A 24,847-nucleotide genomic window follows, 5' to 3' on the forward strand; every position below is an offset into this window, starting at 1 on the left:
CATCTTTATGGTGTTACTGTGCATTGGGAATGTATTGGTCGTAGCTGTACAGTATATGTGTGGATATATGGATTATGCATCTGTTTTGCTGGTGTATTACTTTACTCTAAGAAATGAATCAAAATGTTTATCATATAACTAGCTGAACACCTGCTAAATTTTACATAATCTATGTACCCCGAGGACCGTGGACGCTGCGGATGATAGCTCAAGTCCGATAGTCACCGTTGATAGTAACATACTCATGGCTAAAATCACAGAACCAATACACAGCCTCCTCTCCTCCCAGACCCTTCTCACCCTTGTCACCACCACCAAGATCAACAATGATCTCCAAATCCTCATCCTGCAAAATAGCACTTGCGCGCTCCTCATCGACGACCTCAGGCTCGCCATTCACCAGCAGTCGCAGGGTGGGCGAGCCATCCACAGGCTTGAAACTGACGCTCGTACGTTCCGGGACGACGGTGCCCTCGGTCACGCCATCTGTGTATCCGACGGCGCATAGTATACGGCCCCAGTTTGCGTCTCGTCCATATAGCGCTGTTTTGACGAGCGGTGAGCGTGCGATTGTCGATGCAATGCGGCGCGCGGAATCGTAGCATGGCGAGTTCTGGACGCGAACAGTCACGAATTTAGTTGCTCCTTCGCCGTCGCGAACGACGAGTTGCGAGAGCGATTGTGCGAAAGAAGTGAGCACTTTTTGTAGCGCGGCGTAGTCCTGGGATGTTGATGAAGCGATTGTTTGACCACCAGCGGCGCCGTTGGCGAGGAATGCGATTGTGTCGTTTGTGCTGGTGTCGCCGTCGATAGAGATGGAGTTGAAAGAGCGAGAGACTGCATGCAGCAAGAGTGGCTTCATAACGGAGGCGTCGACAGGTGCGTCTGTGCATAGCACGCCGAGTAAAGTTGCCATGTTGGGGTGGATCATGCCAGCGCCTTTGGTCATGCCGGCGAGACTATAGGTAATTCCAGGAGAGGAAGGCAGACTGAAGGTCCGGGAGATGAGTTTGGGGAATGTATCTGTTGTGCAGATTGCGCGGGCCGTTGCGAGCCAGGCGTTGTGAGTGCTGGCGAGGTTGGAGTAGGCGGTTGGGATTTTGTCGAGGATTTTGGAGATGGGGAGTCTATCAAACAATTAGCTTTGTAGTTAGCATTTGAAAGTACGTAGGCATTACCTCTGTCCAATGACACCGGTACTCATGACAAGAGTGCTCGGCTCCGAAGTACCATTACACTCATCCACCTTCGCAGCCATACTCCGCGCATCCTCCAAACCGCCTTTTCCCGTAACGGCATTCGCGCATCCAGAATTGATAACAACGGATTGAATTCCTTTCCCCTTCCGCTGCTCCAAGGTCACTTTACTGACCTGCACGGGCGCAGCTTGGAACTTGTTCGTTGTAAACACCGCTGCCGCAGCTGTGCATGGTTTATCAGACGAAATCAGAGCCAAGTCTGGGTATTTTGTATTTGCGGCTTTGACGCCAACATGGGTACCAGACACCCGAAAGCCCTTGGGGTAAGTGCCGGAGGAGGGGATGTATTTTCGTTTCGGTTCGGGGATTGTGGTGTCTTGGAGGATGTTGTAGAGGCGGATTTGGCCGCGGCGGGTTGCGGCGATGATGAATGAGTTTGTTGCTGGACCGAGAGATCCGGCTTTGAAGAGGACGACCATTTTGTCTTGCGTTCTTTAGTTGAGTATGGTAGGCAAGAATGGTCTTGTGCGGATCTGATATAGATAACCTCCTCAAACGATTGTATGACTCACAGCAAATGTATCGGCTAAGTGGAGTAAAATACACCGTCGAGTGTGTCGCTTTGCTTAATTATAGTATAGAACCAGAAGTGAGTATAGACACCCAGTCAAAAGGCACAGATTGTGTCAATTCCTGGGCTTGACCAATTTATAGCTGTTTCCTTTGTGTTGCTCCGAAATCGCTGCTAGCTTTGGCGGATGCAATTGCTCGACAATTCGCGCATAGACCACAAAAGCCTCAATTTATGTGAAGTCACTCAGACCAATTGGAGAGAGACAACCTCTTGCAAACAACAGCCTGCGTGATTTCTTGTCCGCTCGCTTTCGTCTTCCAACGTGGACAAAGATAAAGGTGAAATGTGAATATTTTGTGGAGGAAACACTAGGCCCAAACAGGAAAGATAGATGGCTTGAGATCTCGCGCTCTGATTGGCTGTTCGATTGGTCTCGGCTTGTTGTTTCCCTTGCAGCTTTCACGCATGCCTTTCTCCGAGTGCCCTTTCAAGTGTCAAGTCAAGGGATCTAATTGCTTGATCAAGGGGATCGTCTAAATTATGGTATGCTGTGATTCCGCTCTCGAGAATAATTCTCGTTTTTTTTTTTTTTTTGATTTTCCATGGCAGGTTCTGATCTTACACTGAATAATGAAGCGCAAAGCAGCAGATTCTCCAGATGAGAACTACGACAATAACAATGATTTGCCAACAGCGTCGACTCCGAAACGGCAGAAGCGAGGCCCGGGACCTGATACAGTCCTAAAAGTGAACGGATACGGGCTGAATGGCGACGTCACTCCGTCAAAGCGAGCGCGTAACACGCCGAAAAAAGTCGATACGCTGACTGCATCTGGTCTCAAGACACCAACACACAAGGCAAAGGCGAAATCATTATTTACGACGCCGAAGAAAGATGTTACTGCTACACCGTCAAGAGTCAGGAATGCCGACCGTTCAGCCAAGAGGAAGAGTGCAAAGATACTACTCGAGCAGGACGATGAAGATAGCTGGGACGGCGCGGATAAGCTCGCGGAGGAGATTCTAGAAGAAGACAACTCGAAAACTAACGGCGTAATCCCGACGACAGAGAAGGATGGCGATGCACCAGCTGCTGAACCGCCTGTGAAACGCCGAGCAGGTCGACCCAAAGGCGCAAAGAACAAACGATCGCCGACTCCAGAAGGAGACATACCACCTCACGAACGTTATTTTTTCCAGAACCGACCGGGGCCGCCCAACACGTCTAATAATAACCTAAACAAAGTCTCGCTGCTGGCACATGATGAATATTTTGAGTTGCTCGGCCGATACGACGATCCATTTAGCGAGGAGAAAGAGTTACTACTGAATATCCATCGTCGCTCATTTCCCCAATGGAACTTTGAATTTGATGAAAAATTCAACATTTGTTTATATGGATATGGCTCGAAGAGAGGCCTGGTACAAAGATTCGCGGACTGGCTATACGGGCATTCCGAGTCACACCAACCCATCATTATGGTAAATGGCTATGCTCCGAATACATCTGTCAAGGCAATACTCACCGCGATTGCAACGGCGGTGTGTGGAGATGATGTACCCTCCAAAATCGGCGGAACACCCAGCGAAGCACTCGAGTTTTTACAATCAGCTTTACAGTCGAGGAAAACGCCAATAACGGTATTGATTAACTCGATTGATGCGCCGCCTTTACGAAGACTTGCGCATCAGGCGCAACTGGCTCGACTGGCTGCACTTCCTAATGTCAATCTTCTGGCTACTGTTGACACGCCGAATTTTCTGACCATGTGGGATGTCAGTCTTCGTGATCAATTCAACTTTGTATTCCACGACTGCACTACGTTCGTACCCTTGGATGCAGAGATGAATGTTGTGGATGAAGTCAACAATCTTCTAGGAAAGAAGGGCCGACGCGTGGGTGGCAGAGAAGGTGTCGCATTTGTGCTCAAGAGTTTACCCGAGAACGCGCGGAACCTTTACCGATTACTCCTCACTGAAGTCTTGACGCTACAATACAGTGATGGTAATGGAGGGTTCAGCGATGATGAAGACGGCCAGGACCAACCTCAAAGACAGACGCTTGCCAAGGGCGATAGGCGTGAAGAGCCCGGTATTGAGTTCAGGATGTTGTATCAGAAAGCTGCGGAGGAATTCATTGCGTCGTCTGAGATGATGTTCCGGACGTTGTTGAAGGAGTTCCATGACCATCAAATGGTTACTTCGCGGATGGACGCGACGGGTACGGAGACGCTGAGTATTCCGTTGTCGAGGGAGGAAATGGAGGGTGTGTTGGAGGATTTGGTGTTGAGTTAGTTTGTATACCCTTGTATCATTATATAGCATACATATAGCATATTGCATATCAGCATAGAAACCATCAATTTATCATATATTGATGGTAGTATACCAAATTATGAACATATATCGACTGGACAATCAACTGTAATCCGTGAAGCTAGCAAAAGCAGCAAACGCCATTGTTGTACCAAAGCTGACTTTGAACGGCACATTCTCCCTCGTAGCGCGCTGTAAATCGAAACTCTTCACGTATTTTTGCAGTGTGTTTACAGGGATGATGTTGTATCCTTTTGACGCAGCCCACTACGACCAGCACCACCAACCCAGTCAGTACTCAAATCTTTGTGGTAGGTATAGTGTCAGAAGAACAAACCTCAATAAGCACAATTCCAACCCCCAGAACAAAAACCAACGCCTTCGAAAACACCCGCAGCCCCAAGCCAGTCGCTAATCCCAGTACACTCCCCAAACTAATCTGTCGCATGCACCGCGCGTTCAAAAGACCTGTACCGGGCTGCGAGCTACTAGTCCGACCTTGTTTTGCGGCTAGTTCAGAGCCGGCGAGGGACCATCCTGATTCTGGGGAGGCGTGTTGGTTGTAGTAGGGCGCGGTGTATTGGCATTGGATTGGTGCAGAGCGGAAGGGGGAGGATGGGACGAGGAGGGAGAGGCCGATGCCTGTGCCGATGAGGATGGGGCGGAGGGATGAGAAGAGGAATGCCATTTTTTGCTCTTTCTAGCAATTGAAGTTTATGCGATGACGTTGAAGGCGGGAAGGTGTCGAGCAGAACACAAAGATGAAGTCTACGAGCACGTACGTAGTCAGTTGGTTACCGAGAGGAAGGAGGTACCTAGAATTGACGTCACATCTGGAAGGCGGTCGAACCAATCACATAGCCGAATTGCCTCAGGCGCTGAATAGCTTCCCCTAGCCTGTTCCGGTTAGCAGTGAAAAAAGCGACTGCTCGGCAGTCTGTGCTCTTTTTGAGTCCCTAATCCTAATCCTTAAGTTATCTTAGATTGATACTACTACATACGTACATAGATTCTCAGATTGGTCTCGCCTTTCCTTTGAACTGAACTGGCACAGCACAGTACTACGTACTCCCACCGATCCTCGACCGAATCCCGAAACGGCATATGGTACTGCTTAACGATTGGCTCCCTGATCCGTATCGTTTCCCTCGGACAACTTGAACCAATCAATCATCGCCGGCTGGATCAGACATGATTTGCGCTGCCTCCGCGGGGTTTAACCACCTCCACTACCCATAGTTGTTGGAACTTTGAATGTCGTTTGCTAAGACTTTTTTTTTCGGTTTCCGACGAATGAGATTTTAATTTCTCAATTGAGTAACGTATTGATTGCTGGCCAAGCTCGGTTGTTTCCGGCGAGAAACAAACGTGACTCATCGTAGATGCATAACTACTGTGTACTCCCGCCGAGACGGCCTCATCTGATCTTCTTTTGTACTTGACAACAGACTTCTGCCATAATTCAAATTCATTCAATCTTGCTTTCCTCCAACTTCTCTCTGTTGACTCTGAACCAACTCTCCTTTTACTACTTACTACATAGCCTATAAGCAATGGCATCCGAGAATTCAAACGGAGGTGTTGCTGTCAATGGCACGCCCGATTTTACCGTCAAGGCTGGTTTGGCTCAGATGTTGAAGGGCGGTGTTATCATGGACGTCGTCAATGCCGAGCAGGTGCGTCCATCTCCTCTTTCTCCTTCCTATATATGTTATTATGCTGATGTGTTCTGTAGGCCCGCATCGCTGAAGAAGCCGGTGCCGCGGCTGTCATGGCCCTCGAGCGCGTGCCCGCCGATATCAGAGTCCAAGGAGGCGTTGCTCGCATGTCCGACCCATCCATGATCAAGGACATCATGGCCGCAGTTACCATCCCCGTCATGGCCAAAGCCCGTATCGGCCATTTTGTCGAATGCCAGGTTCGTCCCTTACCCCCGCCCCCCACTCTGTGATCATCATCAGACTAATTGTATGACAGATCCTTGAAAGCATCGGAGTGGACTACATCGACGAATCCGAAGTCCTCACCCCCGCCGATGACAAATACCACGTCAAAAAATCCACCTTCAAAGTCCCCTTTGTCTGCGGCTGTCGCAACCTCGGCGAAGCCCTCCGCCGTATTTCTGAGGGTGCAGCCATGATCCGCACAAAGGGTGAAGCGGGGACAGGCGACGTCGTCGAAGCTGTTAAACACATGCGCACCGTCAACGATCAAATCTCGCGTGCCCGCGGTATTCTGTTGGCATCATCAGACCCGGAAATCGAGCTAAGGGCTTATGCACGCGAACTCGAAGTTCCATATGAGTTGTTGCGCGAAACTGCTGAGAAGGGTAGACTGCCCGTCGTCAATTTCGCGGCTGGTGGTGTTGCGACGCCCGCTGATGCTGCGCTTATGATGCAATTGGGCTGTGATGGTGTGTTTGTTGGATCCGGTATTTTCAAGTCGGGCGATGCACGAAAGAGGGCAAGGGCGATTGTGCAGGCCGTTACGCATTATAATGATCCTAGAGTTTTGGCGCAGGTTAGTGAAGGGTTGGGTGAGGCGATGGTGGGAATTAATGTGTCGCAGATGGATGCGAAGGATAAGTTGGCTGGAAGGGGGTGGTAGTTTGCTTACAAAATTGCGATCCTGCCTAAAAGTGTGTTTCTATTGGCGTTAAGCGGTGGAAAAGACTTCTGTTCAGCATGCATAGTCGATTATGACACTGGCGTGTCAGATGTAGATAACTTTATGAACATATGATAAGCTTAATCTCTACCCTCCTATTTTATAGAATCTTCATAGCAATCGTAAGTCATAACCAGCCAGCGCTCAATCAAGCTTGATATGCAAACCCTGCACCGCGACAATTAATCCAGAATGTACGAACAATCTCCTGCGTCGCAGATCCTCCTCTTGCTCCGAGCAGCATCGCTAAAAATCTCTCCCTTTCTTTCGACAGACCAGCTGGAGTGTCATTTGGACCTGCCAATGACGCCAGCGACGCAGCGAGATGATTTCGAGCTTCCCCTTGAAAGTTAAAAATGATTTTCTTCAGCACTTCGCAGAGATGGTTGATATCTGATCTGGCACATGCTCCGCTCAATTGTGTCATTAGAACGTGGCACAGACTCGGTAGATATTCTTGAATCGCTCGAGATACGTTCGTCGTACCATTCGTTGCATTCGGCAATGTGAGAACGCCGACCCAGAACTGAGAGGCTGATCGTAGTGGTAATGGTTCCCGACCAGACAGTGCGTTGCTAACGAAGTTCAAGATTGTTTGTAATACCGGAATTTCCATGTTCATGTTAGGTGGTGGCGTAGCAATGCGGAACGTAGAAGTAGCTGGGGCTGATGTCAATGAGAAGAGAATCTCATGATACTTGGGCAGTGATCGAGTCAAGAATGAGATCCCACTATTTGAAACCTCAGGGTCGTGGCTTTGTGGATTCTGCATCATAAGCGAAAACGTCCAGTAAACATGTATGAACAATAAAGCAGCCTCCTCTTGCACTTTTCCCGGGCTGCTCTGATACGAGGCAAGAAACGAGCTTGCTGTGCTCATCACAACGTCGGCTGCTCCGGCTGCCCCGAGCGGCACGGTTGTAAGAAGGTGCACTGTAATTGCAGGTCTGAATACAAATGGCCCAATCTTCTCTGTGAATCCAGCCTTCAAGACTTCACAGATACCCTCAATAATCTCATGCTCCAAGGGGAAGCCATCTAGATAAATCAAAAGACACTGGCGTAGTTGGTCTTGAAGAGGATGGACGTTCCAGAATGAATTGTCATCCGATGGCGTTTCCTCGCTGTCAAGATCAATAACCCTTGAATCATCGCTCCGAAGTCCCCGACCGATTCCTGCAATACATTTAAGAGCTAGTTGGCCACGACTATGAGCAGACTCAATGTCTCCTCTTGACGCATCATCTCGTGCAGATACTGTCTGAGAAAAGAACGGTCTTAATAATTCGTCTATGCATGGTGCCTTTGCCTCTTCGGACGGCAGTGCCTGGACAACAGCAGCGATTCCTTCGACAACACGTTCCAAGCTCTGGACAGTAACGGCTTGACTTTGTTGGAACTCGCTGCATATCCTCAAGAACACAGGAAGTTCGGCAACTAGAGCTTGGCGGCACGATTTGCAAAGAAACCCGATAGAGCGCGATGCATTGTTGGTGCATGATCCAACATTCAAGGATGAAAACAGAAAGGTTAGCACTTTGGGCAGAAGGCCTGGATTGCGCTCAAAGTAGCCTTGGTATTTACCAAGCATATCAACTAGAGTCTGCCGAGTTTTGGTGGGTAGTCGATCGCTGTTAAGACATATCTGCGTGAATCTATCGGATGTGAATATAGCATTCAGATGATCAAGAGCAGCCTCAGAACTGTCAACAGCTTCAGCAAGTTGAGACAAGCAAAAACAGGCAGCCTCAAATTCGTTCCAATCGTCCACATCCAAGGCAGAAACAGCTCTCTGGCGGAATAGATCGAACAGCTCCAGGCCCAACGTTGCATATGAGGTAAGCAGGAAATCTTCGGTATCCCGCCTGAAGTTGTAGAATTCGCTTCTTTCATCAGCAAGCCATTCATCATACTCTTCCTCTGTAGGCCATTTCAGCCGATTATAAACATTGAGTACTGCTTTTGCAAGGTGTTGGCGAGCCTCTTCAAGTCCTTCCTCTACACCGTCTAGCAGTGTATCTGCTGTTTCAGTCCACCATTCCAATAGACGAGGAGCTATGATATCATCAACTCCAGGATGACCAGGGCCTTGGAACAGCACATCAAGATACGTCAGAAGCACAGAATGACTCGGCCCAAGACTGTCAGTAACGAGGTCTACCCTTCTGGATTGGGTATATCCTTCGATGAGGTCCCAGAATGACATAGCATCGTCATCATAATCTCCATCATTTAGTCTTTGTGCTAGCTCAGCTCCTTGATCACCTTGAATGTAATTCAAGATAAATTGAAGGTGAACCGGTTTGAGTAAACGATCCTCCATGTTGAGCATATCGGCTAGAATGTCTGTTGCATGGCTGCAAAGAGTCGTAATGTCGACACACAGAATCAATCGATCAATTGTGCTTTGCACATTGTGTGACTCGGAACGGTCGCGAAGGTATATAGAGGTTCGCACACTGATCCACGCCTAATCCAGTATAAGTCAAAAGAAGCATACTGATGTGGTTGATGACTTACACGACAAGCATCTAGTACTTCAAACCCGGTCTTCTCAGTAACATCGCCCTCAGCTCTGTACTGGTTCAGTAATGCTCCAAGAACATAGTTGCACAAACTAAAAGCATCTTCTATGCTCTCTGTAACCGGATGGTTACCGGTGCTAAACATAGTTAGAATGGCCTGCGGTCCAGCCGACTGGATGTGACTCACCTTTTTCGAAGAAGGCCACAACTTTTGACACAATCCTCGGCCATTGTTTGCGAAAAAGAAAGCAATCCTGAGATCTGCGCCTCGTTGAGGGCAGGCAGAACCATTCCCTCGTAGTCGATTTCAGAGGACGCCTCACGGCCATGTTGCCAGAAGAAGGTCGCAATGTCTTGAATTGGGTGAGTCCATGATTCATCGGCAAAGAAGATAGCTATCAGGGCTGCTGAGAGCTTCCTAGTCACCAGTTGTTTTTCTTGCGATTCAATAAAAGTGACGTAGGAACCTATAAGATAGTTCTTGAGTTGTTGAATTGCCTCGATGGAAAGGTCAGACCTATGAGACATGTTAACTGGAGAGCCAGCCACGTTGATTCGGCTACTGTCACGCACCAGCTTTGATTTATCTTTACGATAAATGTCAATGCACCAAAAAATCTGGTGCTAGAATCAGGGTGGTCTAACAGATATCTAGCCACATCCCAGCCCTGGGGTGATTTTTGAATCTGTTGGAGTTTATCTTGTATTGATTTGATGTTGTCTTTGACAGCCCCCGTGGGGTGATTCAATTGATAAACTAACTGGACAAACATGTTAGGCTATTGACACTAGCGTTTCAAGAGGATTATGATGCTCACTGTCTCCGCCTCTTCAAACAGCTCCTGAGAGCTTTGGGCGGGGTTCAGGACGGTGGCCTGTCCTGCCACGTCCATGCTGAAGTTGATGAGGACTGACAGGTTGAAGCATGAAGAAAGTCGAAGTTGATGGCTGAAAGGGAAACCGCGATTTGATAGCACTAACGGGATCGGGTAAGGTGGGGTACTTTACTGCCTCAAGAAGCACAATTTCAGCGGCCGCCAATTAATATTGGCAAGGATTTAATGGAGACTCAATTACTACGGAGCAACGAGATGGTGGTAATGGATAGATGGGTATTTTGCTATGCCACCTCGCTAAAGCTGGTGGTTGATAGAATTCAGGATGCGGCAGCAAAATAGGTGTCGGGAGTACTAGTGACATAACTGTATGAATTCCAAAAGTATCTGCATCTGCCGGGTGTATCAGTTGAGTATCGATGTCTCTCAATTGAAGTGGTTTTCCATAGAGTATTCAGAATGTACAGAGTAATTGTGTACTTCGGTGCCCCTACGACGGAGGCGCAGAGGCGAGTCACTAGGCCAAGTAACCCGAGCGGCAAGACGCGGCGCTGCCACCTCACCTTCCCAGCTGTCCATCCAGCACGAGACCAGCTACAGTAACCCCACCAGCTTTTTCGCCTTTGCTGTTACTCCCCCGCACGTCGCTGTCTTTTTAGTCTGTCTTGTCTTCTTATTTTCAAAGTAACGCCCATGCTCTTCTTATGTCGAGCTTCTCCTCTCCTGCAGCGCACTGCATTATCGTCTCCTCTACGATTCTTTGCGCCCCCCAAATCTTCATTCAATAGGACATTCGCCAACACTGCTGTGCGCCTCTCAATCGAAATGGAAACAGTGGATACCTCAGAGCGTCTTGTGCAGCTGAGGGAGTTGATGAAACGGAATAACCTAGATGTGTACAGTGAGTTCGTTTCACTTCCTTCTTATGGCCAGAACGATTGCTCATCCATTTGCTACAATCTAGTTGTCCCCTCCGAAGATAGCCATCAATCCGAATATATCGCCCATTGCGACGCACGCCGAGGTACCCACGACCCTGTATAATGGTTTTGGACGTATAGCTTACTCGTGATGTTCAACTACATAGAATTCATCTCTGGCTTCACCGGCTCCGCAGGAACCGCTGTCATCTCCTCCACTGCCGCTGCGCTTTCGACCGACGGACGTTATTTCAACCAAGCTGCCAAGCAGCTCGATAGCAATTGGACCCTTTTGAAACGAGGATTGGAAGGTGTTCCGACGTGGCAAGAATGGTAATTGGGGATCTTCATATACTACACAGCAGAATCTCATATTCCTACAGGACTACGGAGCAAGCCGAGGGAGGAAAGACCGTCGGAGTTGACCCTTCTGTTATCACTGCTGGTGCGTTTGGCTCTGGATTCTATACAAGTCGCAAACATGTCTGATCGTGATTTCTCTAGCAAGCGCTAGGAAGCTCTCGGAGACTTTGGAGAAGAGCGGCTCGAAGCTCATTGGTATTGAACAAAATTTGGTGGACCAGATCTGGGGTGACAAACGCCCTGCTCGACCAAATGAGACGGTCAAGATTCATCCCGCCGAGTATGCTGGAAAGCCATTCCAAGAGAAGATTGCGGATTTGCGAAAAGAATTGAAGACGAAAAAGCGTGCAGGCTTCATCGTGTGTAGGTTGATTCCTTGAATTCAATCATCTACCTCAATGGTATCATACTAATCAATACTATAGCGGTGCTTGACGAAATCGCATGGCTGTTCAACCTAAGAGGAAACGAGTATGTCACCATCAAGACCAAGTCGTTGACTGTATTGGCTAACAACGGGAAGCATCCCATACAACCCAGTCTTCTTCTCATATGCCGTGATCACCCCCGAAACCGTAGACCTGTACATCAACGACGAGAAGCTATCACCCGAAGTCAAGGCCCATCTTGGCTCAGACGTCGTTGTCAAACCTTACGAGTCGATATTCGCCGATGCAAGGGCGCTCAGTGTAAATGCCCCATTAACCGAGAATGGCAGCCCCATGAAATACCTTACCTCTAACAAAGCATCTTGGGCTCTAAGCCTTAGCTTTGGTGGCGAGAAGAAATTGGATGAGGCACGTAGCCCAATCTCCGATGCCAAGGCTATCAAGAACGAGGTTGAGCTCAAGGGCATGAGGAACTGCCATATCCGGGATGGCGCAGCATTGTCTGAATACTTTGCATGGCTGGAAAATGAATTGATCAACAAAAAGTCTACACTGGACGAAGTAGATGGTGCGGATAAGCTTGAGCAGATCCGCTCCAAGCATGACAAGTTTGTGGGACTTTCGTTTGACACAATCTCCTCCACCGGACCAAACGCAGCTGTGATCCACTATAAACCCGAAAAAGGCATTTGCTCGGTGATTGATCCAAATGCCATCTACCTATGTGACTCTGGTGGTCAATATCTGGACGGTACTACTGATACTACCCGAACCTTCCACTTTGGTACGCCTACCGAGATGGAGAAGAAAGCATTCACTCTCGTTTTGAAGGGACTCATTGCACTCGATACTGCTGTATTCCCCAAGGGTACCAGTGGATTTGCTCTTGATGCACTTGCACGTCAGCATTTGTGGCGGTACGGTCTGGACTATCTTCATGGCACGGGTCACGGTGTTGGCGCCTACTTGGTGAGTCTCATATCTTTCTAATAGATGAATATTTACTGACAAAGGAACAGAACGTCCATGAGGGTCCTATTGGAGTTGGTACCCGCATCCAATATTCTGAGGTGTCTTTGTCACCAGGCAACGTAATTTCTGATGGTGAGTCTATCCTATACTGAATCTCTTTGGATAATGCTGACACTTTGAAGAACCCGGATACTATGAAGATGGAAAGTTTGGAATCCGTATTGAGAGTAAGTTTCGCACGTGTAGCGAAGGCGATGCCGTCAAATAGTGACCCCTTGCTAACTGCTTTACGCAGACATTATTATGGCCCGTGAGGTCGAGACACCTTACAAGTTCGGAGAAAAATCCTGGCTTGGATTTGAGCATGTCACAATGACACCAATCGGACAAAATCTAATTGAAACATCGTTGCTCTCAGAAGAGGAGAGACAGTGGGTGAACAATTACCACGCCGAGGTGTGGGAAAAGACCAGCGGATACTTCAAGCAAGATGAGCTGACCTTGAACTGGCTGAAGAAAGAGACTAAGCCACTGAAGTAAATATTCTATCTTGTACAATCATTGGGAAAGCATCGGCATTTGAATAGAGCGTGGCTTAGATCAGTCTGTCGCATTTTCTCGCAGTTTGTTGGCTGGATTTGAAGGTGAATGAATTAGACAACATATTCAACGAATGAGTGTTATATGCCGTGTTAATACTACACTCAGAAAAATAGATCATAGATGCATGATAACCAAATACCAATAGGAAAATGGTTGACCCTTGATGCCAACACTGTAGTGATAGTAAGAGTATATAGAATACATCAAGGGGGCAGCCAATGAATTGTTGCGCAAGCCGCAAGCTCGTGTGGAGCCTTCCCTGCGCCCGCAATGACCTGGCACGCACTTGGAGTCTTGGACTGTTTAACAACCCTGTCAGAACTCAACGACTGCGCCAACCCAATGCTCTACCATAGTGACATGCTGTGAATTCGACATCGTTAAGATATTTTGTCTACTGGCGGCATCAAGATTTAAGCAACTAAGAGCCTTCGATTTCACAAACTTCCGGACCACAGCCAAGAATATGACCATTGCCAGGAGCAATCAGACCTGATTAGGCTCGTCGCAAATATCGTGCCACTCTAAACGCATCTCACCCTTATACCTGAAGGCTCGAATGAGACACATAAAATAGTATCAGCACCAACCGGCCACAGATACTGGCATGAGTGGCCGAAACCCCTACGCAAACGGATACGGATATCCCTCCGACTCGGGCCGTTCAGAGAACGGAGGATATGGTGGTTCCAGCGGTCTCGGCGTGAACGGATATGGCGGAGGCGGTAATGCAGGTGGAGGAGGAAATCGAGACCGAGAACGTGAGCGCGAACGACGTCCCGGCGGATATGGCGGGTTTATGAACGAGGAGCCGCAACGGCCGCCGACTTCGTCTTCGACCTTGTCGCGAGAAAGGGATCGAGATAGAGATTATGATCGCGGAAGAGGAGAGCAGGATAGAAGACCTTCAGCGGCGTCTTCGTCGCGGTCACGGCCGCGGGATGTGAATACTGGTACGAGATGGCGGCCGGGAAGGGACGAGGGTGATTACATGAGGCCGATGCCGACGAATCGCACTGACGCCGCGGCGAGCGGAGGACGAGGGGCTCAGTCAATTGAAGGCGAGAAATATAATTCGAGGACAAGGGTGCCTGCTAACTTTTTTCAGAGTTGCTGCAAACGATCCAACGAAACTGGGACTTTATGGCCACGGAGGACTGCATACCTGTACAAGTCGCATTACAATTGATGGATAATAGTACACTGGGAAAAGCAGACCGCGAACCGGAGTTTCTACAGACACAAAAGCAGATACAAAAGACTCTGAGGAGTATTGTCAATGGTATGTTTTGACTAATTCTTCCTTGCTAGCATAGATGCTTATTCCAGCAGAACATCACCAGGGATTCAACAGTTCCATCGGTACCTACCATAAGATACAAGCCAGCATCCACAGTTCTCAGAACCGCGTTCGCACGCTGAGAAGCTCACTCGAAGAGACAAAATCCGGACTTCTTACCACAAAACCAGAATTGCAAGGTCTAGCGACGTCTTCTCAAGACTATGATGACATATTACAACTTTTCAATCAGATTCACGAAGTTCAAATGTTACCCGAGAAGTTGGAGCAGAAAATATCGGACAAACGGTTCTTGTCGGCGGTTGATATTCTCCAGGAAGGTCTTCGCTTGATGCGTCGATCCGAATTTGAAGAGATTGGCGCTCTTTCTGATCTACGGTCCTATTTCACTAATCAGGAGACATCACTGACCGAGATTTTGATTGAGGAGTTACATGACCATCTATATCTCAAATCTCCCTACTGTCAGGATCGTTGGAAGGCTTCGGCCACTGATGAGAAAGCGAGTCAAGGATCTGCAAACGGCGCAACGTGGGAGAGACCTGTGTATAGTTTTCTTGCCAAAATGGATGTATCGAAACCTATGATAGAGGACTCTTCTCGCAATCCGGAAGCGGACACATTCCACTATATCAGCCTCATCATTGAAGCCTTGAACCGCATGGGTAACCTGGATATCGCTGTTGACAGAATTGAGCAGAGGCTGCCAGTGGAATTGTTTGCCGTTGTGGACAAGACGAGCGCCGAAGTGGACGCTCGTCATCCAAACCTCGCACGAACTCTTTTGTCCCAGGATAATAAAAGCGGGCTTCCTACGGAGATCAACGAGCAGCGTGGTCCTGTGTTGACTGAATTCCTCTGGAACTTATATGCGAAATTTGAGGCTATTGCCGAAGGGCACCGCGTCATTCACGATGTGATTGTAGGCATCATTCATCGTGAGAGACTGGGCAAAACCACATTGGCCGATGGATTCAAGGAGTTATGGAAACTATATCAGAGTGAGGTATGTTAGAAACATGATCGGTGGTTGCTACAATTCTAACAGATTTAAAGATACGATCTCTCCTCCACGACTACCTTGCTACAGATGGCGATGATTCCTACCGAACTGTCCCACGACAGGCTGAAGCGAAACGGAATTTCTCTCTCAATCAGAGAGATAGAAACAAGGTAAGCCGATGGCTGTACGAATAGCACCTAGGCTACAAGCTAACAGAATAGAAAATGTTCAAAATGTCGGATGTGGATCAAAAATCGAGCGACATGAAGACCGAACGAGATGAACTAGATGAAATTTTGCGGCATTCTGTGCCTGGTTTGGTCACCAAGACAGCCGAGCGAACCAACAGTGACGGTACCCCAACGTCGAAACAAGGAAACTCGGGCACTGGCCATAAGCTTCTTATCCAGCCAAGTGTATTCAACATGGGACTTTTACTTCCTCCTTCCCTTTCTTTCATTCAAAAGCTCAAAGATATCGTACCTGCTGATTCAGATATTGCCATGAGTACTCTTACTTCGTTCTTGGATGACTTTTTGATCAATGTCTTTCAGCCGCAATTGGACGAGGCTGTTACAGATCTTTGCGCTTTATCTTTTATTGCTTCGGACGCGTTTTCCGAGGATCCTAACTGGGTTACCGTGTCTCCGAAGCCAATCTTCAAGGTAAGACTTCCTAATGTCTTTGTGATGTGACATCGTCTCTGATAATGGTGTAGGGCACTGTCAACTTCATGTCTTTGGTCAAAGCGTTTAGCAAAATGCTTGACAGTATTCCTCATGATCAGATGTTTACTCAGATGGTTCTCAGCCAGATTGTGACATATTACGATAAATGCTGTGGCTGGTATAAGGGTATGTTTGTTCTAGTGTGTCGGATTTTGATGAGGATACTGACGGTTATAGCAATGGTTACGCGCATATCGTCGCCTGTTAATGGAGGTACCCGACTGAAAAAGCCTGCATTGTTTGCGGATGCTGGTGAAATACATGAGACGGTCAAGAAACTGCTTGTCGGAAACGGTGACAGGAAGGCGCTTATTGACAAGGTAGGATTGCATACGAAGTTTATAAAAAAGGAATCTGCTAACAATTAATGTCAGGAAACCGAAATACTCCTACGAGAAACAAGTGCAATACCGTTGGATGAGTTTGATCTGATTTCGGATCCAAAGAATGTTGTAACGCTGTCGCTATTGCATAACAGTCTGGTGAGTAAAGTCGAATAGTTTGTATGAATGCAGGCTAATTGTATATAGCAATGGCTTGTGAGTCAATTGTCAAAACTCAGATACATCACCAGCAGTTCAGTCGACTCGAGTCGGAGCGAGTCAAAGCGAATGACACACGCTCGCCGATGGACACTGATCAGCACTATCAAGCCGAGACGGGACAGCATCAGCCAACCAGTGTATCTACCGATGAATAATGAAACAGTGATCATCTTCGACAACACGCTACAGTCCCTGCGCAATCTCGCGAACAATGCGCTCCTCGCCATGCAGATCGACATTAGATGCAGAGTGATCTACGTTTTGACCAAGGCCATGGCCGGCCCACAAGGCCCACAACCACTACTCGTAGACACGCCGTCAACACCGGCGCCTAGCGCGAATACGAATTGGCATTTACTTCTACCTACGCCTCCCGCAGCTGCATCTCCACAGGTTTTGGAGTTGAATAACGAACTCATTGCGATAGACACAAATCTATCTTCATACCTAGCCCCAAGCGAAGAGCAGTTCATTACATCGGGCCTAGCGCGGTTTATTGATCAGACCTTCATCTTCTGCACCCAGTACATCGGAGCGTTGAATCACAACGGTGCCCTACGACTACAACTCGACGTGCTCGTCCTACAACAGAACCTGAAAAACATCATCACCGAAAGCGACACATCGGCCGGAAAGGAAAACGAGCCGACCGAAGTAGTCGCTCTCCCCCGCAGCGCCAAATTTCTGGATTGGTTCCTCGAAGGTCCGCAAAAGGCCCTTGACCACGCAAAGGAAGAGAAAGAATTATTTGCATCGCAAGGCGACAAGGCCCTAGCAGCTGGTAATGGTGCGCCATTCACATACGATGAGCTACGGGTGTTGATTGAATTGTGCTTTTCGGAGATTATGCGTGGGCCGCGAGGGGAGCAGAACAGGGAAGATTTTATGACTGCGAAGCGGAGTAATGGGGATGCGATGTTGCGGTTGAGTGAGGTTATGTGGGACAGTAAATAGGCAGTTGGCGTATATTTGTTGATACTTTTGTGGAAGAAATAGCAGTCAATTCTTGTCGATGCACGAAGCAGAACTAAACCCTTTGTTCACGTCTCCTCCTTAGCGATAAAGATAAAGCCTCAAACGCTGTCGGGGTTTGTAGGTTGGTGCGAGGCAGAAGTAGTCCATGACAAGACTCGTGAATCCATGGGATGAAGCTTTCCAAGACAAGATGATACAGAGATACATCGGCTTGGCTTTATCTTAGCCCGAGCTTGTGTCTCCACGTGCGGTCTAGATCCCCCCCCCCCCGATCGGACCTTGCGGTATACAGCTTAGTGCGTGGCAGTGCTTAGCATTTCGTACTGAAACCGTACTGTAAAAACTCTCAAATACAATAGTTTCGGTGGCATAAGCCATGCCATGAAAACCATGTAACGGTACCCGTCCCTGACACTAAAAGAAAGGGCATCGCCCACCTATTTGACTCCTTTCAACGGTTTTGACTCAAATGTGGCACATGTGTTGGTGTTTAGGCCCAATTGTTGTGGCAGCTAGTGGGTATCCTGGAAACGGCGGACGTCACTGGAGCATAGAGCGTCCATACATTTTGCGGGCATGCAGATAGATCACGTTTAGTTTCTGCCACTGGGCAGCTAACCAGGTCAGTCAGGTACATGGGTAGGATCTATCATATGGAGTAAGTTAGTTACTTGTGCTACTTCAACATGTAACTCGAGGAATAACTAACGACGGTATTACTCGACAGTCCTATTGGCCAGAAGAGCCGCCGCACTAATCGATGCTACAGAGTAGTGGCAAATAAACGGTGCTAGCGTGCGACGCCGGCTTCGGTTGGTGTAAATTATTCAACCCGACACGTATTCTAGTTTACCAAGGAGTTGTTGCTTAGTATCTGTAACAGAGGACTCCGTACTTACTCGTTCGCAGCATGGTCAGATTAATGAACGGAGTAAGTACCCTTCCAGCCTAGGCCAGACAAAATAATCTTTGTAAAAAAAAAAATTAAGTTGTCATAATATGAATCATGTGTCTAGTCTAGCCCGACGGATCACGGCAAGACCAGTACGCACATACATAGTACTATATAGTAAGCACACACTCTCTCTTTCTCTTCTTAATTTTTGCCTTCTGAGCCGTCATTCGCTCTTCATTCGCTTTACTACGTCGTAGACTTCATGTCATATTGAATCCGGCTGTTCCTGTCCGCATCCGTCAACCAACCAATCACCGCTCGTTCCAGTGGCAGCGCTTTGCCCCCTCCCGTCGGCTCCATCTGCCAATCTCCTTTCCCTTGTCTCAGTGGCACTTCTGTTTTCTCCTTTCCTTCCGTCAACCAACTTCTCATCCACGGCATGACCTTTATCGCTCGTACAGGTGCCATCTTCAATGCATCTGTCGGTGATCTTCTCAACATGATGTCAGCTCGAACGGGTCTCCGATCCATCCTCTCGCTATCTGTGTTTTTCGTTTTGTTTGTCTTCACCTTCGCCGAGTTCGAGTTTCTAGACGGTCCGCCCGACGGTCGCGTTGCCTGGGAATTTCAGAAATTAAACGACGATGAGCTGAGAGATCAGGAAGCTAACCAGCGTCCCTTTTCCGTATGCTGTTTCCATTGAAGTCGCCATTATGTATGGGTTCCGGAAATGAGTTGCGCTAACATGATTATTGTTCATTAGGAGGTGAAACTCAACTACAAGTCGCCTCAGGAAAGATATCTTGAGGAGGCGAAAACGGTGACTACGTCAGTTATCTTACATGCGCATTCGGAAAAGAAAGAAACAAACAAACTAACGTCCTCGCAGTAGCCAGTTCAAGAACTTCAAGTCGACCTACAACAACATCAGGCCTCCGCGTCCATCTTACAACAATTCCCACATCTACGAAGATCCCCGTGCCTCTGTCCAGTCGGCCGACATCGCAAAATCGGCCAAAATCTATCGCCCTTACCCTGACTACAATAGTGAAGAATGGAAACGCACGCATCGAGGCGCCTTTGTTCCCTGTGTCGGTCCTCGAGGCATAACCCTTGACCAAAGCTTGGATGACAACGTCGGCGTTTACGTCGGCGTCCCGGAAAGTATGTCTACACCTGGTACCTTGGTGACATTATTTCATGAATGAAACTGACTTTCCAAGACTTCCCCGAGCCCAGTTTTGGCTCTCATGAAGTGATCGGTGTCGACGGACAACTTTCGTATGATCGATATACCAGATACGCCGCCTACGGATACGGAGAAGATGACCCCTCATCCGATTGGATTCGCCCAGCTAAAGTTGAGTGGGACTCAGTGAACTGGGGAAGATTACAACAGGAATGTGTGCAGGTAAACGCCGGTCGGTATAACACCACTTCGGCAAGCGAAAGCAGTGGATTGTCTTCTTGGTTTGGTCGTCGATCACGCCCGGGAAATCTCATTAATCCCGAAACAGCTCCTGAAAAGCGCACCGCCATTCTGATCCGTAGTTATACCGACAAGCAATACTCCGAAAACGACAAGCAGGTTATTCGTTCAATGGTTCAGGAGCTATCTCTTCAGTCCGGCGGCGAGTATGAGGTTTTCTTGCTAGTCCATGTGAAGGACGACGAGATTCCTATCGAGCAGGAAGATACATACGAACAAGTCCTTCGTGACTTTATCCCTGTTGAGTTCTGGAACATGACTATCCTCTGGAATGTTCCCATGGTGTCTAAGCGATACAACAAGCTCGATCCTGCGGTTTTGAAGTGAGTTTCCCTTCTTTAAAAGTTCAGCAGTCTAGAAATACTGACGACTTAGTGTCCATCAATCGCAATGGCTTCCCATTCAGCACTTCGTTTTGGAGTATCCGGAATTCGACTTTGTCTGGAACTGGGAAATCGACACCCGCTACACTGGTCATATGTACGAATTTACAGAAGCAATTGCATCATTCGGCCGCAAGCAACCCCGTCGCGGTCTTTGGGAACGCAGCGAGCGTTTCTATATCCCCGCTATCCATGGCAAATACGACACCGACTTCCGAGAGTTCGTGGCCGAAAAGGGTGGATCAGGTGTCTGGGGTCGTCTGGGTTATGAAATGCAGGCAGAGAAGCTGCCAACGCCCAAAGGCCCAACTCCACCAGTTCTTTTGCCCGAAAATGACGACTATCAGTGGGGTGTTGGCGAGGATGCCGACTTTGTTGGATTCTTGCCTATTTTCAACCCTTACCGCACCAATTGGGTGTTGAGAGACGATGTGTTTGGATATCTCGGCACCGAAACGCCACGAAGAGCCACTATCATTACACATTCCCGCGTGTCCAGAAGATTAGTTCTTGCTATGGACGACGAAAACCTGAACGGTCGTCACGTTGGATCCGAGATGAATCCTCAAACTGTGGCTTTGCTTCATGGTTACAAAGCCTCGTATGCACCACACCCAATTTGGTCAGACAAGCCACTTGCACCTAAACGTATGGACCGATGGTTCAACTCTGGTGTCAACGGCCGGTCAGGCAGCTCTTTGGACAGCCCATTCTCATGGGGTCGTGAGCAACGGTTCAGAGATTTGTCCTGGTACTACCGCTGCAATGTTCCTGGTCGGTTGTACTGGAACTTCCTAGGATGGGAGAAGGACACGACCGGAGGGCCAGCCGTAAGTAATCATCTGCTTTATGCTTGAATGCAAATACTAACTGATAATAGTACGAGAAGAGATACGGCCGTGTGATATTGCCGTCCATGTTCTTCCATCCTATCAAGGATGTAAGCCCTGATTCCGACAGCATGAACTATGACCTTCCAGTTTAACGAATTACGTGATGCGGTATAATTTCTTCCTTCATTCTTTCCTCTTCTTATTTCCCTCCCCTTCAAACTTTCCGCATCTATCGGGAACATCGCCACCCACCGCATTTAGCATTATACATATATTTGTCGAGCGGCTATCATTCACATACTTGCTTTCTTCCTTTTTATTTATTTTATTTATTTACTTTTTTTTCGCTTTTCATGTGACTTTATTTGAAATCTGGGTTTGGTGTTCCGATGAGTTATTTCATTATCACTCCCTCTTATGGACGGAGTCGCCTAATCAGGTGTTTTATTTTCGTTGTTGTTGGTTTCTTCAAAAGGTGTTGCCCAGGATATCATGTATCATACCACTTTGTTCTTCTTGTGACATAGATTATAGAGCTTCTGCCCGTCTGTCCTTTACTAAACATTACTAATGATATGGTAATAAGATGCTCTACTTGAATATTGAGTATGTAGAGTACAGCCGTACTCGTCCATCTAGTTGAATGCATCCATGGATAGTTATAGTAGAGCATACGAGGAAGACATCAAGCCATAATTTTATTCATCGCTCATCAACATAACATCAATATCCCAAGACCCTTCCCAGGGAAAGATTTACATGAAGAAAAATCACCCCACTACACGCTCAACAGGCACTAATCAGGTAGCCGATAAGCAATTAAGCAGTAGCAAAAGCAGCAGCAGCAACCACATTCTCAGCATAAGTCAGATGCGGCACAAGAATCAAATCTCCGTTGTCACAGATGTTGTCACCGTTATGGCAGGCAGTGTACACATTCGCCGAGTCTACGTTGGGGATTGCTTGGCCGTTGTCTATTCAAGTCAGCTTTCTGATTCTTCTTTCGATCGTCAGGGGGGCTTTGGAGACTTACCTGGATCTCCGAAGAGCAAGACCTTATCAATCCATGCCGCGGTCGTAGCGTCCAATTGCGATATGGCGTTGTGCGTCACTTGGCAGCCCTGCGAGTATCCGGCAGCAATGAGTTTTGTGTTTGGGCAGGAGGAGTATGCCTCTGAGATTAACGAAGCCCTATCCAATATCAAGAGTTAGCGAACACCCAACCCCAGACAAAGGTCTTGAGGGCAAAGAGAGAGAGAGAGAGAGAGACGTACATGTTCGAGCTACCACTCGGATCTCCGCCCTCTAGATACCCAGCCACTGAAGCCGAATAATGATTAACCCCCTGAATCGTCAACCCACTCGTTCCTACGACATCCTGCAACGCCCACACCAACGGCGGTCCAACCAATACGCCCATATTACCGGGCTCAGAGGTTCCGCGCGCCCAGATCAGAGTATACTCTGCACATGGCCCTCCTGACCTGAATTGGTTCTGGGTGGTAGTTGCGCCGATTAGTTTGGCCAGGAGGTTGTCCAAGTTGGTGATGATACTTGTTGCATCGTTGATGGCTACATTGATGTTTGGCAGGTGGTTCAAAAGAGCGGTTAGGAATTCGTTAAGGACGGTGTTGCGTTGTTCGAGTGGTAAGGGGATAGCGTGGGTTAGGGCTAGCGACGAGGAGAGGGAGAGGAGGAGGAGGCTGAGGTAGGAGGATGGACGCATTTTGCTGTTCGTCTTTCAAATGTTTGGGACTGCTTATAGGTGATTGCTGCACAGCAGCTGGCTACTCCATCTCAGTATAGAGGATAGGGGAGGATCAAGACCCCTCTTTATATGTCTCCATTTTACCTGACTAAGATGCTGGCTGACATTATTATAACACCGAAGACAGTAAGCTTCAAATAGAAAAAAATGAAAGAAACAGCTTGCACTCGGACCTATTCTACCTAATAGTCCAGGAAAATGAAGGATACTACCCAAACGGCACTCTCTGCAGTTCCTTCGTGAGTAGTCGAGGCTTGTGTCACGAGTCACTAGGTACTAGGCAAGCTCCAAACCAATCTGTATTGATAATTGGTGTAGACATGAAAAAAAGAAAGGTGCGGAGAAGACAAACGGCTTTCTCCCCATTCCCCATGCCCACAGTGAACCTTATGACGGATCGACCACGTACGCGTCAGGCGGGATGATTTCCTATTTGGGGAATTTGGAGTTTTTTAAGTTCTTCGACCCTTTTCATCGGAAAAAAGTCTCGATATATTTGAATAAAACTACATGGCAATACACGAAAAGACATTTTGTGCGTCCGAGACGAACATTGAACATGAACATGAATCGATTGGCTGCGTACACCTTGTCTTGATCAAACCCAAGCGCCGGGTTGGTCACCAGGATGTAACCCTAAGCGAACATCGAACCCAATAAACGTTTAAACACGGCACTTGAACGCATAGCTACTATGCCAGGATAAATCGGAGTCTTTTCTCGTACATTCACCGCTTGAACTGATCCACTTGTTGTCCGCCGGCTCGAGGTCTAGGTGTTCATCCAGCCTGGAGCGGAAATCATAATGGACTACGTGCTATATACATCGATTCATGCCCTCTTGTCTTGGGAAGTTGCTGAACCTGGCGATCCATTCATAATGAATGAAATTTTTTTATGGCCGCTACCAGCGTCCTTACGGAAGAAGTGGATAATTATTCCGCCAAAGGATTCGGATATCTTCAGCTGCGCCCTCCCCCAATACCGATCGATGTATTGATCTACACGAAAGTAGTTTGGGAGAATTGGAAAGGAGAATTGTCAACCCCGCAAGCATGAGAAAGGAGTATATCCACATCGGAATATTTCAATGTTTGTTCATGTGAAGACTCGGGTGAGGTCCGGGGTTCCCCGTGAAGAAGAAGGAGAGACTAATGCCCCGGCTTTTAATTTACTTGCATCCCCCCCCTCCCTCCCCCCAGCCTTCCACCAGGGGGGGGGGGGCCCTGGGGGGGGGGGCCCTGGCCGGGCCCCAGTCCGTTTAGTTCAGTGTGCTTATAATATTTCGGCATATGATTCTTCAACGATAAGTAGTTACATAGTACTCCAGTTCACATTCTTGCAGAACGCCTAAACAATCGATGTAACATTTCTACGTCATTCGAGGTCACGAGGATGCCATCTACATCAATCTAGTAAACTACAAGACGAGCCTGCATAGACCCTCCCGTATACAAGGCTGCTATTTTGAGCGGTTTCAGGGTTTGCACATGTCAGACCTCTTCCATCTATTATTTATTCCGAGGCTTTGATCATTAATGCATCGCTCTCGTGGCTATGAAGG

General features: G+C 48.0%; 9 protein-coding genes across 9 annotated transcripts; 5 read left to right on the forward strand and 4 right to left on the reverse strand.

Moving 5' to 3' along the window:
• Positions 1–208: 208 nt before the first annotated feature.
• On the reverse strand, positions 209–1,678 carry EYB26_004431 (uncharacterized protein; the record flags this gene model as incomplete). The annotated part of the gene is made up of 2 exons (XM_054263722.1): positions 209–1,127; positions 1,179–1,678. 2 exons carry the CDS (start codon positions 1,676–1,678, stop codon positions 209–211), a joined length of 1,419 nt encoding a protein of 472 aa, XP_054119697.1.
• A 635-nt stretch (positions 1,679–2,313) lies between these two features.
• Positions 2,314–4,068, forward strand: EYB26_004432 (uncharacterized protein; the record flags this gene model as incomplete). Its single annotated transcript, XM_054263723.1, has 2 exons — positions 2,314–2,316; positions 2,410–4,068. 2 exons carry the CDS (start codon positions 2,314–2,316, stop codon positions 4,066–4,068), a joined length of 1,662 nt encoding a protein of 553 aa, XP_054119698.1.
• Positions 4,069–4,191: 123 nt separating this feature from the next.
• EYB26_004433 (uncharacterized protein) lies at positions 4,192–4,777 on the reverse strand (the record flags this gene model as incomplete). Its single annotated transcript, XM_054263724.1, has 2 exons — positions 4,192–4,356; positions 4,427–4,777. The coding sequence occupies 2 exons, from the start codon at positions 4,775–4,777 to the stop codon at positions 4,192–4,194; spliced, it is 516 nt and encodes a 171-aa protein (XP_054119699.1).
• An 865-nt stretch (positions 4,778–5,642) lies between these two features.
• EYB26_004434 (uncharacterized protein) lies at positions 5,643–6,696 on the forward strand (the record flags this gene model as incomplete). The annotated part of the gene is made up of 3 exons (XM_054263725.1): positions 5,643–5,765; positions 5,825–6,007; positions 6,067–6,696. 3 exons carry the CDS (start codon positions 5,643–5,645, stop codon positions 6,694–6,696), a joined length of 936 nt encoding a protein of 311 aa, XP_054119700.1.
• Positions 6,697–6,904: 208 nt separating this feature from the next.
• Positions 6,905–10,174, reverse strand: EYB26_004435 (uncharacterized protein; the record flags this gene model as incomplete). The annotated part of the gene is made up of 5 exons (XM_054263726.1): positions 6,905–9,226; positions 9,277–9,418; positions 9,469–9,798; positions 9,855–10,042; positions 10,100–10,174. 5 exons carry the CDS (start codon positions 10,172–10,174, stop codon positions 6,905–6,907), a joined length of 3,057 nt encoding a protein of 1,018 aa, XP_054119701.1.
• A 636-nt stretch (positions 10,175–10,810) lies between these two features.
• On the forward strand, positions 10,811–13,301 carry EYB26_004436 (uncharacterized protein; the record flags this gene model as incomplete). Its single annotated transcript, XM_054263727.1, has 10 exons — positions 10,811–11,018; positions 11,082–11,141; positions 11,205–11,370; positions 11,421–11,482; positions 11,542–11,763; positions 11,826–11,871; positions 11,924–12,758; positions 12,809–12,893; positions 12,944–12,988; positions 13,057–13,301. 10 exons carry the CDS (start codon positions 10,811–10,813, stop codon positions 13,299–13,301), a joined length of 1,974 nt encoding a protein of 657 aa, XP_054119702.1.
• Positions 13,302–13,971: 670 nt separating this feature from the next.
• EYB26_004437 (uncharacterized protein) lies at positions 13,972–17,894 on the forward strand (the record flags this gene model as incomplete). Its single annotated transcript, XM_054263728.1, has 9 exons — positions 13,972–14,425; positions 14,473–14,646; positions 14,697–15,670; positions 15,721–15,837; positions 15,889–16,332; positions 16,386–16,521; positions 16,573–16,715; positions 16,770–16,877; positions 16,926–17,894. The coding sequence occupies 9 exons, from the start codon at positions 13,972–13,974 to the stop codon at positions 17,892–17,894; spliced, it is 3,519 nt and encodes a 1,172-aa protein (XP_054119703.1).
• A 1,355-nt stretch (positions 17,895–19,249) lies between these two features.
• Positions 19,250–21,667, forward strand: EYB26_004438 (uncharacterized protein; the record flags this gene model as incomplete). Its single annotated transcript, XM_054263729.1, has 6 exons — positions 19,250–19,495; positions 19,574–19,638; positions 19,700–19,974; positions 20,034–20,622; positions 20,675–21,512; positions 21,563–21,667. The coding sequence occupies 6 exons, from the start codon at positions 19,250–19,252 to the stop codon at positions 21,665–21,667; spliced, it is 2,118 nt and encodes a 705-aa protein (XP_054119704.1).
• A 667-nt stretch (positions 21,668–22,334) lies between these two features.
• EYB26_004439 (uncharacterized protein) lies at positions 22,335–23,241 on the reverse strand (the record flags this gene model as incomplete). Its single annotated transcript, XM_054263730.1, has 3 exons — positions 22,335–22,489; positions 22,549–22,706; positions 22,790–23,241. The coding sequence occupies 3 exons, from the start codon at positions 23,239–23,241 to the stop codon at positions 22,335–22,337; spliced, it is 765 nt and encodes a 254-aa protein (XP_054119705.1).
• Between the last annotated feature and the right edge of the window lie 1,606 nt (positions 23,242–24,847).

The sequence above is a fragment of the Talaromyces marneffei genome, chromosome 3 (assembly GCF_009556855.1).
Source record: "Talaromyces marneffei chromosome 3, complete sequence".
In the NCBI taxonomy this organism is placed as follows: Eukaryota; Fungi; Ascomycota; class Eurotiomycetes; order Eurotiales; family Trichocomaceae; genus Talaromyces; species Talaromyces marneffei.